Source organism: Penicillium subrubescens (genome assembly GCF_028828155.1).
Source record: "Penicillium subrubescens strain IBT 31985 chromosome Unknown utg000002l_segment0_segment0, whole genome shotgun sequence".
Classification (NCBI taxonomy): Eukaryota; Fungi; Ascomycota; class Eurotiomycetes; order Eurotiales; family Aspergillaceae; genus Penicillium; species Penicillium subrubescens.
In genome coordinates, this window is record NW_026643152.1 from 2,467,293 (window position 1) to 2,482,530 (window position 15,238).

The 15,238-nt window shown below is 50.8% G+C and overlaps 7 protein-coding genes across 7 annotated transcripts; 3 read left to right on the top strand and 4 right to left on the bottom strand.

Annotated features, from left to right (window-relative positions):
- Positions 1-75: 75 nt before the first annotated feature.
- On the bottom strand, positions 76-2,283 carry N7473_002272 (histidine--tRNA ligase; the record flags this gene model as incomplete). The annotated part of the gene is made up of 2 exons (XM_057148212.1): positions 76-721; positions 781-2,283. 2 exons carry the CDS (start codon positions 2,281-2,283, stop codon positions 446-448), a joined length of 1,779 nt encoding a protein of 592 aa, XP_057011866.1. The 3' UTR covers positions 76-445.
- A 2,151-nt stretch (positions 2,284-4,434) lies between these two features.
- N7473_002273 (uncharacterized protein) lies at positions 4,435-4,779 on the top strand (the record flags this gene model as incomplete). The annotated part of the gene is made up of 1 exon (XM_057148213.1): positions 4,435-4,779. One exon carries the CDS (start codon positions 4,435-4,437, stop codon positions 4,777-4,779), a length of 345 nt encoding a protein of 114 aa, XP_057011867.1.
- Positions 4,780-6,013: 1,234 nt separating this feature from the next.
- creB (uncharacterized protein) lies at positions 6,014-8,496 on the top strand (the record flags this gene model as incomplete). Its single annotated transcript, XM_057148214.1, has 3 exons — positions 6,014-6,049; positions 6,100-6,315; positions 6,394-8,496. The coding sequence occupies 3 exons, from the start codon at positions 6,014-6,016 to the stop codon at positions 8,494-8,496; spliced, it is 2,355 nt and encodes a 784-aa protein (XP_057011868.1).
- A 738-nt stretch (positions 8,497-9,234) lies between these two features.
- Positions 9,235-9,848, bottom strand: N7473_002275 (YOS1 family protein; the record flags this gene model as incomplete). The annotated part of the gene is made up of 4 exons (XM_057148215.1): positions 9,235-9,290; positions 9,472-9,582; positions 9,685-9,744; positions 9,815-9,848. 4 exons carry the CDS (start codon positions 9,846-9,848, stop codon positions 9,235-9,237), a joined length of 261 nt encoding a protein of 86 aa, XP_057011869.1.
- Positions 9,849-10,739: 891 nt separating this feature from the next.
- Positions 10,740-10,943, bottom strand: N7473_002276 (uncharacterized protein; the record flags this gene model as incomplete). Its single annotated transcript, XM_057148216.1, has 1 exon — positions 10,740-10,943. One exon carries the CDS (start codon positions 10,941-10,943, stop codon positions 10,740-10,742), a length of 204 nt encoding a protein of 67 aa, XP_057011870.1.
- Positions 10,944-11,795: 852 nt separating this feature from the next.
- N7473_002277 (dolichyl-P-Man:Man(7)GlcNAc(2)-PP-dolichol alpha-1,6-mannosyltransferase) lies at positions 11,796-13,621 on the top strand (the record flags this gene model as incomplete). The annotated part of the gene is made up of 3 exons (XM_057148217.1): positions 11,796-11,805; positions 11,870-12,142; positions 12,228-13,621. 3 exons carry the CDS (start codon positions 11,796-11,798, stop codon positions 13,619-13,621), a joined length of 1,677 nt encoding a protein of 558 aa, XP_057011871.1.
- A 175-nt stretch (positions 13,622-13,796) lies between these two features.
- Positions 13,797-15,039, bottom strand: N7473_002278 (isopenicillin N synthase family dioxygenase; the record flags this gene model as incomplete). The annotated part of the gene is made up of 3 exons (XM_057148218.1): positions 13,797-14,549; positions 14,617-14,685; positions 14,740-15,039. The coding sequence occupies 3 exons, from the start codon at positions 15,037-15,039 to the stop codon at positions 13,797-13,799; spliced, it is 1,122 nt and encodes a 373-aa protein (XP_057011872.1).
- Between the last annotated feature and the right edge of the window lie 199 nt (positions 15,040-15,238).

Genomic DNA, 15,238 nt, shown 5'->3' on the forward strand with positions numbered 1-15,238 from the left:
GTATGTCTATCTGTATATCTAGTTTCCTTTCTACAATATTGGGACAGTGTTGGTCTCCCACTTTCTATTTGGAGTGTAATATTGGTTTCAGTACTGTATATTTGCGTGCCCTGGGTAGTCTCTCAATAGGGTATGAAGGCACCATCAGAGTGTATTAACGATCACTGCAGGAGCACAATGTATAGGGTATCGGTCATGCCCAAGCTATGTTATAGTGATGCAATCCCCAAGTCTTTTCAAGGTGCAGGAAGAGCAGAAATCTTGATAGAGCGGGCACATGCAAAGACGAATAGGTAGAATCTATACTTTCAAGGGAAAAAGGTAGGGATGAGGTGATGCTAAGCGGTTGAACCATGGCCGAGGCGGGTAACAAAGGAGATAACAAAGGAAGAAAAAAATCAAACGCCCCGATCATTCACTTTTTGTGTAATGGAATGCAAGAGAATCAGACCTGCACACCCTGCAGCTGCTGTGCCAAGCTAACAACAGAGCCGCCCTGCTTCTTTGCAAGACGGGCCTGAATCTCGGGGATGAGCGAGGCCAATTCAACCTCGACACCTTCCTTCTCGGGGTGGTCCTTGTCCAAACCCATCTCCTTGATCTTGACCTTGCCGGCGGCAAGCTCGTCCTCGCCGATGATGATACCGAATGGAATGCCGCCGTCCTCGGCAGCCTTGAATTGCTGCTGGGGCTTGGGCTTGGACTTGTATGAGAACTCGGCCTGGAGAGGGGTGTTAGTATGTAAACCGGGAAAGGAAGAGTGGATGTTGTGTGATTTACCTTGATGCCGGCGCTCCACAGCTTCTGGCAAATGTCCATACGCTCCTTGAGCATACCGGTGAAGCCCTTGCCGCCAAAGGCCATGACAAGAACGTCAACCTCGCTGTTACGCAGGGACTTGGCGTTCTGCTCACGCTCGAGACGTGCCTTGGTGATAGAGAAGATACGGTCGACACCGAATGAGATACCAACACAGGGGATCTGGGCCTTGGGCAGGAACATGCCCACCAGGTTATCGTAGCGTCCACCAGCGGCAACACTGCCGACACCCAGGGTAGGGTCATCGGACCGGTCCTCATCCTCAGGGTTCTTGGACTTGCCCTTCTTGCTGGCCTTCTTCAGCTGCTCAGCCTCGGGGGCGTCAGACTGCACAGCAGGGGCGGAGCCCTCGGTGACAACCTCATAGATGACACCAGTGTAGTAATCCAAGCCACGGGCCAGAGACATATCGAACGAGATCTTATCCAAGACATTGAACGCCTCCAGGTAGTCCATCATCAGAGCCATGTCGTCCAGACCAGCCTTGGCGGAGGCGTTGGCAGTGAGCCTCTCATCTTGAAGCAGCTTATTCAACAGCTCGCGTCCACCCTTGTTCATAACGTAGGTCTCGATGAGATCCGCAACGGCACCATCAAGGCCCTTTTCAACCATCTCCTTGCGCACGTCCGCCCAGGACATCTTATCCAACTTATCAACGGCACTAGAGATGGGCCGAATCTTGTCCTCCGGGACACCGCAGACCTGGAACACACCGTCCAGAATCTTACGGTGGTTGATCTTGATTGTATACCGGCCGTTCCAGCCCAGCTCCTCGAACACCTCGCTAACGATACGCATAACCTCGGCATCGGGAATCATAGCGTCGAAGGTACCGGCGATATCGAAGTCACACTGGTAGAACTCGCGCATGCGGCCCTTGCTCACGGCGGGCTGATCTCGACGGTACACCTTCGCAATGTGATAACGCTTGATGTTGCGAACATCCGGGTTCATGGCCAGCCAGCGGGCAAAGGGGACGGTCAAGTCATAACGCAGCGAGCAGATCTCACCACCCTGGTCCTGCAAGTCATAGATGAGCTTGGAGTCCTCACCATACTTGCCGGCCAGGATCTCGCGCAGCTCAAAGACGGGGGTATCGAGGGCGGTACCGCCGTGGCGCTTGAAAACGTCGGCGATGGTGGTGAAGATACGGTCACGGAGGATAGCGTCGGACCCGCACCAGTCCTTGGTGCCCTTAGGGGTCTTGAGGTTAAATGAGGGACCCTTATCCTTGCCCATTGTGTCGATCTTCGCGGCGAGACGAGGGATTGAAGAAAAAGAACGAGTGCGGCGGGGGAGAGTTGAGTGGTGGGGGATGGTGGGGGCTCGGAGACAAATTTGATTCGAGGCGGCGGCGCGCTGCCGTTGCGCTGGCAGATGAGTCACGCGAATGAGGGAGGCCGCAGGTGAAGACTCGACAATTGCTCGTCGTGTAGAGCGTAGTGAGGCAGAAAGGCACGTCATAAAAGGCGTCGCGAATCTCGGGCGATTAATTTTGGGTTGCCAAATTTGGTTCTATCGGGCCTTCTTCCTGCTTCGGGGGAGTTTTTCCGCGAGTTTTTCCGAGTCATACGAAGGAAGTATACAGCATCATCTAGCTGTGATTCCAACCTGAAACCCCAAGATTTCACATTGTTCACGTGAGATGGATCAAATTCAATCTCAGAAATCTCCTTGTATGGTGGTTCTAGTCTGAGAATATGCCATCTACTCATATGTACACATAAAAGCTTTATTCTGTCAGACCATCGAGGCGGTTGTAGTAGAACAGCGTGCCAGAGAGTCTTTTACTTTCTTTCCTTTCCAGGAGCATCGGATAACCTTATCTCCAAGCTATCTAGAATGAATAATCAGCAGGATAGGTACCTAAGGGATCTTGAATGCCCAGGATCTACCTAAGGCTGCTCTGTACAATGTACTACATTGCCCAGTGCTCTCCGGCCATACAGGAACCTTTTGTATAGAACCGTTGATTTTACTTCTCTCACAATGTTCGTCCATGTTCTCCTAGTATTCTTAGACCTAAGCACCTACTCTCAGCTATCCAACCCACCAATGACCAATCACACGGATGAATTACTGAGTAGATCCATCCGCAACGCAAGCAGATTGGTTAAAGACTGAGTCTGGAGCTAACTCAATGAAGAAGGCAGACTCGTGCAATGCTTCTATGATTTTGAATCAGGTATGAAACTTTAGTACGTAGCTAATGATTAGCGGGAAGAATCTTTGTGGCAACTCAACACCATCTTGCGCGATATTTAGGCTTTGTATCTATACTAGGTCAGACTATGTCTGAGGTTGCTCGAGCAGGTTCGTAATAGATACTTCCCTGAACTACTAAGTAAACTTGTGATAAGTGGCCATAGTTAATGTCTTAAGGGCACAAGTATAGATTAATGGTAGCCCATTCCACGAATCAGATTGCGTACCCATTGAATGGTCATTAAATAACGACTAAAGTAAAAGCAAAAGTAGGCTTTTAAAACCAATCAGACTGACCAGAATCCAGTTTAGGTCGACCTATGTTGGAATCCGAGTTAATATATGTAGTGAGGACGAGCGAAAAGCGGCTTCGTGTTTAATCGAGGACCATTTGCAAGTCACTTCGCTGACTTCTGTCATCCTTCAAGCCTTCACCTCGTGAACGCCCAGAAAATTAATTAGTCGGTTAACTTTTTCGGGCCTGCCAAGAAGACCACCATGGCGGAAAGGCACGGTCTTGGTTCCTATTCCTGCATCAGTCCAGCCTCGCGTGCCCAATGCCAATGTAATGGGAGATATTTCCATGGTGGTTACGGTTGAATCATCCAACCTGCTCTGTGTAGCTGGCAGAGTTTCTGCCCCCACTATAATACTGCAATGATGTATGTACATACTGTACGGAGTACTACTACTGTACATGCGCCCGGGCAACAAGGACGCTTGACTTCACCTGTGGTAGCGAGTGAGAGTTTGTATCAGCCAGCCCTCAGCCCTTGGCCCGCCGCCTTGTTTATCCCGCAGCTGTGTGTGTAGCTCTCAAAAAAGTACAGGATTTTTCCGATTAGTAATGTATGAGATCCTTCGGCCCCTCGGCCGAAGGAAAAGTTGTTGTGTTTCCCATCGTAGACTGCTTCCAGATAGATGTACATGCCTGGATCAGCGTCATAGAAATGGGGCAATGTGAACGGTGACATGGGGGTCCGCGGTAGGGGAACACAACCAGGTGCTTAGAGCACGCTCTGGGCCCCGCAAGGGAGCCAGCTATTGAATCGATGAATCGATGAGCTGATGCCAGTGGGCGCACATATCCTGCTCCTTACAGCTCCATGCTGTAGCTATACTTTTTGTGGGGAAGGACAGCAGTGCTTGCTCGGAGAATCGCCGCTCATCTCCAAGTGGGAGGGCAGGCTTGAGTAGAGAAAGGTGCCCGGGCCGCGCGGCGGCAGGGATTGGAGGGGATTATTCTCGTGTTGGTATGTCCAGTAGGAGGGACGCCGTGACTATGTATAGCCCTCCTTGTAACCTCCTTGCATCTGGGGCAATATCTGATGATGTGAATGTTGGATTTTGGCCCCCGCGCGTGTGTATGTCTTCCATAGAAGGACAGTACATACAGTAGCAGTAGTGGCCATGACCGGGCGCAGTCCAGTCAGGACAGGCATTCATGTTGGACTCGAAGAGGACCCCCGCCACTTTCCCCACGGTCGTGACGATCATTGGCCGTTATGGGACGCCATGCGAGGGGCGGACACATGGCCCGTGAGCCAACAGCCGACACAAGCCAATCAGGTAGATCAGTTTAAGAGGGGGGTTCCAGAGTTCATCGACCAGGCAGCGCGAAAAGAGGAGGTTTCTATGGTCGTGGGGGGGTCCGCTGGGGAAAAAGGTGGGTGGACACTGGACATTGGACCGGCTGGAGCGAGACGGACGAAATCCTTGAAGGAGAAGAGGAGAATCAAGAGACCCATGACATAACTGCACTTGGTTTCTAATCTGCCCTCCACTTTGTTGGTCCACTCTACCCAACAATGCCCACATTGTCTGTCCGGTATATCCGACGTAGACGCGAGAGATGGACGACTCACGTCGTGCAGCACCAAAGGGAAAAAAAATCGGCGATTGGCTCAGTACCTGCCTTAGAACTCCACGTGGCTCGAGCCTGTCGCGGCACTTAGCAAAGTTAGGATCACTTAGGAATGGTTGATAGGACAAATTAGGATGGTCTTGCTCTGATCGCAGCGTGCAACTAAGCGAAACTAGGCAAGAAAGGAGTTTAGCCTAAGACTTATCTCGTTGCTCCTCCGCTGGACACGGCAAAGTTAGTCGAGTGACAGCCCGCCCGAAAGCATCTGCGGAAAGGCTTTTTGGGACATGGACAGTGAGTGTCTGACTGCGCGAAATACGATGGCCACCAGTCATCAATGTACATACATTATGAGAGAGAAATACGGAGTACACACAATCAAGATGCCTAGAGGGTATCGAATGACGTCGAAAGTACAATACTTATGCTTATAGTAACTACACTAGTCACCGTAGACATGGTCTCTATAGAAGACAGTCACTAATAATCTCGACTTCGAATTTAACTCGTAGAGGGATAACAATTCCTAGTTAATTATCAATTCAGTTGGTGTTATTCTCGACTACATGGACCTGGACTTGACTACTAAGTACTGCTATCCGACCTGACTACTACTATTATCCGACTCTTCCTCCACCTTCTCTCCTGCCTGTCCGTTCTAAACTCCGCTCCGCCGTCATCTTCGTCCTTGCCCTTCTCTCTGTTCGGCTCTTCCTTCTCCTCCCCTTCTTCTTCTCCTCACGAACGGCGCCACCAGCCTACCGACTCTTCTTACTCTGATTTCCCACTCTTTCTTCACCACCTCATTACTCATTCCCCCGCTCCCCGCCTCGTCGTTGTTCCTGCGTGTTCACTTTCGGCTTCTGGACGCTTCCGCCGTGGCTTCCCCGGACCGCCCTCTCCAGACTCCGCGACTCAACGTTCCTGATCTCGTTCCCCGACTTACCCCAACCTGAACCCTTGACGACCCTTCCTTCCTCTTCATATTCCTCCTCTTTCACTCTGCCGTCTTCTCTCATCCCCGCCTCTCTCCCTCTGCCCATGTCCCTTCCTGACTGCGACCGGTAATTTCCGTTCTCGCCTCTTCATGCAGCTGGGCGCGACCTACAAGACAACACATCAACCATGAAGGGGCTCTTCTCCCCTCGCCGGAGCAATGGGGTAAGCAACCCGATCTCAACCAGCATCATCCCTTCTCGGCGGTCGTACAGCAGCCGAAAGGCCGGCCGCCCGTTACTGCTCGTGAGGTCATCTCGTTTGCACCTGGTACTGACGGTTCCCTCGCACAGGCTCCCACCAACCCTTCGCCCGCGCCGCCGCCCAAGAAAGACCTCCAAATGCCGCAGCCATCCCCCCTCGAAAAGAGACTGAAGGACATGGGGCCGATCCGCGGCGATGGTAGCGACAAGTTTTTTGGAATGGAAAACGTGAGGCTTCCCCCACACTCGGATTTCTGCCGATCGATTGAGACTATAATGCTGACCTAGTGATCCATGCGCCTGTAGTACGGCAACACCTGTTACTGCAATTCGATCCTCCAATGTCTTTACTACTCCGTTCCTTTCCGTGAGGCCGTTATCAACTATCCGCAGCGCACGCCCGTCGAGAGCCTCGAGGCTGCCCTCGCCCAGAATCTTCGATACCAGAACCCCAATGCGCATTTGGAGGCCGAGGCGCAGGCGGCCAAGCAAAAGGCCGCTGCCCCAGCGCCGTCAGCGCGACAAGCAGGCGTGCCGCCCAATCAACCACAGAAGCCAGAAGATAAGGACTCGCCTGAGTATAAGAAGAAGGTTGCACTGCAGACGCTGCCATTGTTAGAGACCAAGAACAATGCCAACAGTTACGGCATGTCGGAGTCTCTCTTCACATCATTGAAGGATATTTTTGAGTCCCTGGTAGGCAGCCAGTCTCGGATCGGAGTGATCCGACCACAGCATTTCTTGGACGTGTTGCGGCGGGAGCATGAGATGTTCCGGACGGCAATGCACCAGGATGCTCATGAATTCCTGAATCTATTGCTGAATGAGGTGGTGTCGAATGTCGAAGCGGAAGCGACGAAGCAGTCATTCACGGAGAAGTCTCTCCCTCCGCCACCGTCTGATAGTGCAGAATCCTTGGGGATGGTGACTAACAGCACAGGCTCGAAGTCTCCAAATACGACCAGATGGGTGCACGAGCTTTTCGAAGGAATCCTGACCTCAGAGACCAGGTGCTTGACCTGTGAGAAGGTCTCGCAGCGTGATGAGGTGTTTTTGGATCTTTCGGTCGACTTGGAACAGCATTCCTCCGTAACCGCTTGTCTTCGAAAGTTTTCAGCCGAGGAGATGCTTTGCGAGCGGAACAAATTCCACTGTGACAATTGCGGTGGTCTCCAGGAGGCTGAGAAGCGTATGAAGATCAAGCGCCTGCCCAGAGTGTTGGCTCTCCACCTCAAACGTTTTAAGTACACGGAGGATCTGCAGCGGCTACAGAAGCTCTTCCATCGGGTTGTCTACCCATACCATCTCCGCCTGTTCAACACGACGGACGACGCTGAGGACCCAGATCGACTCTACGAGTTGTACGCCGTTGTTGTGCATATTGGAGGTGGGCCTTATCACGGTCATTATGTTGCGATCATCAAAACCGAAGATCGCGGCTGGCTACTGTTTGACGACGAGCTGGTGGAGCCGGTCGACAAGAATTACGTTCGGAATTTCTTCGGTGATCGACCTGGCTTGGCCTGTGCATACGTTCTGTTCTACCAGGAGACCACGCTCGAGGCTGTTATGCGAGAGCAGGCTGAGGAGGACGCGGCATCCACCGCAGCCGCAGCCGAGGCCGGCGACCTTGGGAAAACTAATGGATTCTCGACATCGCCAAACAACCTGGTCCAAGTCCACAGTGCCGGCTACGTTCCTTCAGAAGAGCCACATCGATTCACTCCAATTAGCAAGATGACGACGGCTCCTCAGTTGGAGCCTCACTATGAACACCCGGAGTCCGATTCGTCCTCACAACAACAGCCCATCCCACCCGCCCAGCCTCAACCTCCGCTGCCACCTATCCCCGATGAGCAGCCCCCGATCTTGAACGCGAGGAAGAGCGACGTCCAATCCAAGAAGGAAAAGGCTCGGGAGGAGAAGGAGCGTCGTGCAGCGGAGAAAGAACAGGAAAAGAACGAGAAAGCTCGACGCAGAGAGCTCGAGCTGCAACGCCAGGCGGACGTCAGGCGTGAGGCCGAGGAACTTCGACAGGCCATTGAGGCCAGTAAAGCTGATGCCGTTGATCTTGGCCCTGAAAATGGATCTCCCAGAAAGTCTTCCAGCTTCAGCTTCCTTCGCCGTGGTAGCCGCAGCCTCAGCCACCGCCTCAGCAAGGACAAGGAGCCTCGAGTGTCAACTTCGGACCTGGTGCCCACGCCAGTTCCCGAGGCTCCAGTCAAGGAAGCGCTAGAGGCAGATCAGCACTCTGTGTCACCAAAGGATCCCTCCCCCATCTCCAACCCAAAGATGGCCTCGAGAGTGCCGGTGCCTCCGCCGATACCCAAGGACACTAAAGAATTCAAGAACGAAAAGACTGGCCACACTCACCGGTGGAGGTCTCTCAGCTTTAAAAAGGCAGCATGATGAGTGTCCAGCCCGAGCACATTTCAGAAAGCGTTTCGAATTTCTTGCATCTGCCACCTTCTAGTTCAGCTTCGGAGATACCCTCATACTTACCCTTCTAACACCATCCACACCCATCACCATGCACATAACAGCGCGATTTGCTTCTTGCACATAGCTTTCCGTGGATGTACTATCACTATTTTCTCACGACATGCCCCTTTTTTCGTTCTTCAATCCCATTCTCCTGTTGGGTAGCACCCGATGGCACGCCTTCGACAGAGGTGTCCCTCTTCTCGGCCCTTCCAACAGATGTGTCTTTCTAGACCCCTTATGGTATTTCCGATCATGGCTATTCCTTCTTCTCTTGCTGCTACTGCGTTGCTCATTTCTGTAACATGTACGACGGCATGATACCTGGGCTGACGGGATCCGTTTATCCCGATGCTGGCGTGAAAAGGGGCGTTTTCCATCTTTTACCATGATATTTTGGGATTTCAAATGCTGGTCAGCATCGGATTTGTTTAATTCTCAATCGGCGTTTACTTTTATCCTCTTATCTTCCTTGTGTTCTCTTTGCGAGCAGCGAGTGTGTCCTTTTCAGTCTTATTTGCATGTCTGTATCTACTTGTCATGCCTAGTGTTCTCGAGTCTCCATTTTCTTGCAAATGTGGTCAAATAGCTTATGATTTTTCTAATGATGCGATCTCCATTTTGTATAACGGTACAACAAGGAATTCATTAATTTGAGCCGAGGTATCAACCGAGGATGAGCTCATAGACGATAATAATCGTATTGATCACGATGAGGGGTACTGTGATGGATAATTACGTGTTAGCTGGTGTCCGCGATCACTGTGCTGCCTGCCCTGTTCTGTCTGCTGTCCTCGACATCAGGAGTAGCGTGCGATGCATACTCCCGCGCGAGGAACAGCGAACCAAGAACCGTATTGTAGATTGGGGATTGGGGATTTCCAAGTGGGAGGGACCACTTACTCCGCATAACCGTCCGTACACTGGCAATCAAGTTGACTGACTTTGCCTTCACGCTGGTGCTATCGTAGGATGCGCCGAAGCCAGGCTCAGCTTGTGTGCGGCCCCATCCAACTGCAGTATTCCACCTTCATTAGCTGTATATTCACTTAGAATGACCGTGACCATCACCGGGTATTTGCGATCGGCGGTGGTAGGAAGGGGGGAGGAACGAACTGCGAGCGAGGAAGCGATCCTCGGAGAGCACGGCGATGGCGTTGATGATGAGGACGATAACTAGAAAACACGCGATGTTAGTTCGAGCTTCAAAACCTTCAAACAGAGGGAGAGGGGTGGTTGGACTTACCGTAAACAAGCTTCCCCAGACCAAAGAGGAACATGGTGCGCGTCGGGGATGCGGGTGGGTAGTGACGGAGGTGAAGATGTCCCCGGTTGATATGGGTGACAACTCCAAGTGCGGGCGGCAAGTCCAAATGTCCACACCCAATAACAGGTAGTTTTCCAGGCGGGCGTGGTTTTAAATGCTGTGTTGTCCACTTTTTCTGGACACGGCCAACTCTGCGGGTCGACGTGGTTAGAAGTTGGATGGATTGGTTGTCTTTTTGTTAGTATTTCAATGTAATTGTGCTTTTGATCTTTGTGGGTGGTTCTTACTGGATATGCTGCTGAGTATCTAACAAGGTGACTATCTCTATCCATTTCTAGCACGTCTTTCTACAGGTCTTTCGACACCTCTTTCGACACCTCTTTCGACACCTCTTTCGACACCTCTTTCGACACCTCTTTCGACACCTCTTTCGACACCTCTTTCGACACCTCTTTCGACACCTCTTTCGACACCTCTTTCGACACCTCTTTCGACACCTCTTTCCAAAAATCTTTTAAAGAACTCTTTCAAACGGTTCCTTTCTGAATTTCACTAAGCAAATTTCAATTGATCGCATGATTATTTTAGGTCTCCCTCTTTGATTCAACTCCACTCCTTCTCAAACATAGACAGTGGTAAATAGACATAAACTTTGTAAAGTCGTACAGTGGACACGATCTACCGGAAGAGCGGTATGCAGAGTGTGGAGGACAGTGGGTATATTAGCCACTTTGGCCCGTTGAGTTTCGTACGGAACGACGACCGCAATGTCATCGGCCGCAGTCTTCCTTTTATATATGCTAAGTAGCACTTAAGGAGGTACCGGATGAGTGCGACTGCAACTTCCGGGTGAGCTAGGTTAGAATGAGAGTTTGTTCCAGGTCAAATCACAAAGGCGTTGCTCTTATACCTCAAGAATCGTTGTTCCACTTCCCCGAATGAATCGAGCACGAACAGTATCATGGGCAGTTCGGTGGCGAGCCATATGGTTCTCCTCGAAGGCGAAAGGCGATTCTAGTGCGATATCCGGATGGCACCGGTATTGTTGGGAGAATTCACTGATGGGTACGCCATTTGCGACAAGGCGATTTTGATGCGAGGTTCTCATTTGGAGGCGCCATCGGTTGCTTGCTGAGTGGTGCAAAGAAGCCGGAATCTTGACTTTTAGGTAGGTTGAATGAAAAAGCCTCTATATATACTGAGGAAATTGCGGCCACAATCAGCTAGCAACTCTTTGCGCACAGGATTTAGAGGAATTAATGAGGACAGGATGATAAGGAAGATAAATCCGGCGTTCTTTCTTTCTTGGGGAAGGAAGAGGAAAAAGAAAAACACAATCTAGTTGGAGAACAGAAGGCCTTATATCTAGCTAGGAGAGCAAGGAAAATAAGGTAACATCCTCTTTGCAGGAATATACCGGTCAGAGACCTGTAAGAAAGATCTTTGTTACAGTGGGCATGTAAGTATAGGCTTTCTGCCCCTGCTGTAACGCTGTATATAGTCTATTCTTTTGAAATCAATTGTTCTGTTTCGCTGTGGATACATATGATAATGACTCGTCATTGATTGATAGGTAATTACGAGCGACTAAGAAATTGAATCGAAGAGCGTAGATATAAAAGAGTTATGTGGCTAAGCAGTATTTGAAATTGGGTAGAAAGATATATAAAAGACATGTAAAAAGACATAAAAAATAGTCGTACTGTGTGATTGTTACAAGAATAACTATAGATACTAGTGCATAGGAAGAATTTATAAATATTAAAGATTATTTGCATAACAACAATGTACTAAGGATAAGAAATGTGTACATTTTCTGACCACGTTGGCTTTGGAGAGCTGAGCGTGGCCAAAAACATTGGGAAAAGTAATTTTGTGGCCACGCCCAACTTATTTATGACGCGCCCAGCGACATGGCCCCCAAGACCCTCTAGCAATCGCCCTTGCCAATGCAGCCACCATGAGACACAGTCAGTCTGCGCCATTAATTTCTGAATGACCATAATAAGAGTCAGATAGCTAACGTTGTTACAGCATGGGTTGGACTTGTGTTTTTGCTGGCGGGTTTAATCTTGCTGCACCTCTTCGTCGCTCCGTATACCAAGGTCGAGGAGTCGTTCCATGTCCAAGCTACCCATGACATCCTCGCACACGGATTTCCGTATGGCGATGACATCGATCGCAGTAATTACGATCATTTCGAGTTTCCTGGCGCCGTCCCTAGGACTGCCGTTGGGGCAACTTTTCTTGCTGGCTTGTCGCCGTCAGTGACTGCCGCGTGGGCGGGAGTTAACCGGCAAATTCTGGGTATGGAGCTATGCTACTGCTATAACGTTTTAAATTTTATTTTATTTTTGGTTTGATGAACTAAGCTGACCTCTATTATTTGTAGCTCGAGCTATCCTGGGCTTGTACAATGCCGCAGCATTGGGTATTTTCGCCCAGGGCTTGAGGAATAGCTTTGGCCAGACTGTAGCCGTGTGGTACCTTCTGCTCCAGGGCAGTCAATTCCACCTGATCTACTATGCATCAAGGCTGCTATCAAACATGTTTGCCTTTGGAATGACTACAATCGCTATGCGATATCTCTTGCCGGACCAGACGTCGCGACCGGGTCTCCGTGTTGGCGTGAAGTTGCCCTTGTGCCTACTCACAATAGCGGGTGTCATCTTCCGCGCAGAGCTGGCAATTCTGGTCGCTTTTACAGGGGTATTCCTCCTTGCGAATCACGGCATGCGTATCTTCGCAGATATCGTCGTAGCAGGTGTCGTGGGGCTTCTCACTGGGCTCATTGCCACTTTCGGCATTGATAGTATGTTCTGGAAGGAACCTGTTTGGCCGGAGTTGAACGCATTCCTCTTCAATGTTATTGAGGGCCAGTCTTCGGCTTGGGGAACGGAGCCTTTCTCATTCTATTTTGTGAATGCGCTTCCTCGACTTCTGCTGAACCCGCTGGCCTATCTCATCGCTATTCCTGTTGCTCTACGCAACCCCGCCCTTCGCCGACCGATCCTCCCGCTGCTCGTGCCGTCCATCTGTTTTGTGACGCTGTACAGCCTTCAGCCTCATAAAGAATGGCGCTTTATCATCTACATCGTTCCTGTTCTCACAGCCACGGCTGCCTTGGGAGCGGGATACCTCTGGAATCGGCGAGACCGATCGGTCTTTGCACGTATCGCGTCGCGTCTGCTGATTCTCTCCACCGCCGTGTCGTTCCTTTTGTCGAACCTTGTGCTTTTGCCTGCGTCTGCGGCCAACTACCCAGGTGCCCAGGCCTTGAATGCACTTCACAAGTATCACGATCAGCAGTCATTGTCCAGCGACGGGGCATCCGTCTATCTTGGGAACCTCGCCTGCCAGACGGGAGTAACAAGATTCCTACAGCAACCCTTTGAACAGGGCTGGCGCTATGACAAAACGGAAGACGAAGACCTGAAGTCTACAGGGGAGTTCTGGGATCAATTCGACTACGTTGTCGTCGAGGCTTCTACAGACCCTGAAGTCAAGGATGCTGATGAGACTCAATTGCTCCATGCACTGCCCTCTTCGCATTGGAAAACAGCTGAAGTCATTGATGGCTTTGCTGGTATCTCTATCCTGAGACCGGGGACGCCTGCGGCGGGTCTTGCCGAGCGACGCATTCTGTCAATGGTGGCTGGCGAGTCTCTATATAATCTCTACGCCGAGGTTAGAGATTCCGTGAGGAAGCTTGTCCTGCGTGGATGGTGGGTGGAGCTGAAGATGAGACCAAAGATCAAGGTTCTCAAGCGCATAAGAGAAGATTAGTTACGGTTAACGGCTTCCATTACCATAACGCCGCGTACCGAAGGCAAGCTTACTCTGTGAAACCAATTTCATGGCCGTCTACCAATCCCAAAAGCTGTATAATGCGATTCAAGAAACCTCTTGCCAGATCTGGCGCTAAATATTTAAGTTAAACTCAACGCCAACGGTAGAATTCTTAGGGATTAGACGACCCTGAACACAGAGCTGCTGTGAGCTGTGGAACCTTGTCAGGGGTGAGAAAATCGAGATACTGCGGCCACCAGCGCTGCGTAACCTTTGGATACACCTTGAGGCGGGTCCCAAAGACCCCATATCCGGCACATCCCGCTTGAAACAATCGCCGTAGACTGACCCGCGCATTCCGTCTTGCCATATCGTCTCTAGCCATGACACAAATGTGCGGGGACATCTCCAGCGGTTCGGACTGGTTCGCGTCCAGACTAATTGTGTGGAACAAGGGGAATGAGAACCTGGGGCCTAGGTCATGGCCATCGCTATCAACAAAATCCTCTCGCCGGATCAGAACTCTGTGGAAAGCGGCATAACACACGCCATCAGTCAACGCCTCTAATTGCATACCCACATTCACGATCAGCGCTCCAGGAACCGGAGGAACCGGAATCCAATCATTGGTCTGGCTCAGTGCCTCCAAGCCACCGTGTGAAGTGCCAGGAAGAAGGAAAGTCAAGAAGCTAGCATCCTTATGCTTCCCTTTACCCTGTATCTCCTGGTCTTCATCGGGCAGGGGATATTTAGCCAGCATCAGTCTGTCAAATGGCGTGCCATCGAATAAATGAGCCAATGCTGTGGGTTTCATATCCAGTGCCTCGGCGACCAAAACGTTGAAGTCATCTGCCAATCTCTTCATCTCGATCATATATGTTTCCGTGGTAGACCTGAATCCAGGCAAGGCTGAACTGTCGGGCCACTGAGTAGACATGTGGTCAATTAAACTATGGAAATTTCCCGAACCAGAGGATCCAAGCAGTACGTACAGGATTGGGGCCGCGCAGGTTGCGGTAAACGGGTTCATCGGGATGAGGTGCAGGGGATTCATACCCAAGCTACTGCAATGGTGAGCGAGGAACGACATGTAAACAAGCCTGAGGTGGGCGTACCGTATACGACTCTCGGTGATCTTTCTTCGTCAACGTTAGGCCATCATCTAGACCAACGTAACCGACGAAATGTTTACTCCTGGTCATACCAATCTCCCGTTTCTTTTCCGGCGAGAGCTGGAACAGTTCGCGCGCCTGAGCCAAGAGATCCTTCTGTTGAAATTTCGAAATCGGATGGTTTTTGAGGTAGAAGAAGCCTACTTTGACGAGCGCATCGCGAAGCTGTGAGAGGAATTGGGGCCTGGTCACCGGCGAGGTAGACAGAGAATAGTCGACAGTAGGGATTGAGCTTGCCGCCATGACGCACTGAGATGCCAAATACGAAGGAACTGCTTGGGGACAGCACTCAATGCTATGCCAAAGTAAGCATATATCGATCACAACAGGCCACAGAGAGTTGATTAGAGACTTGGCTAGTGTCAAAAAAGTGTCCTCGTCGATCCGTGGAGTGGGCTGTCCAATATTCATGGCCGTACGGAGTATGTGGATCCAGATTATT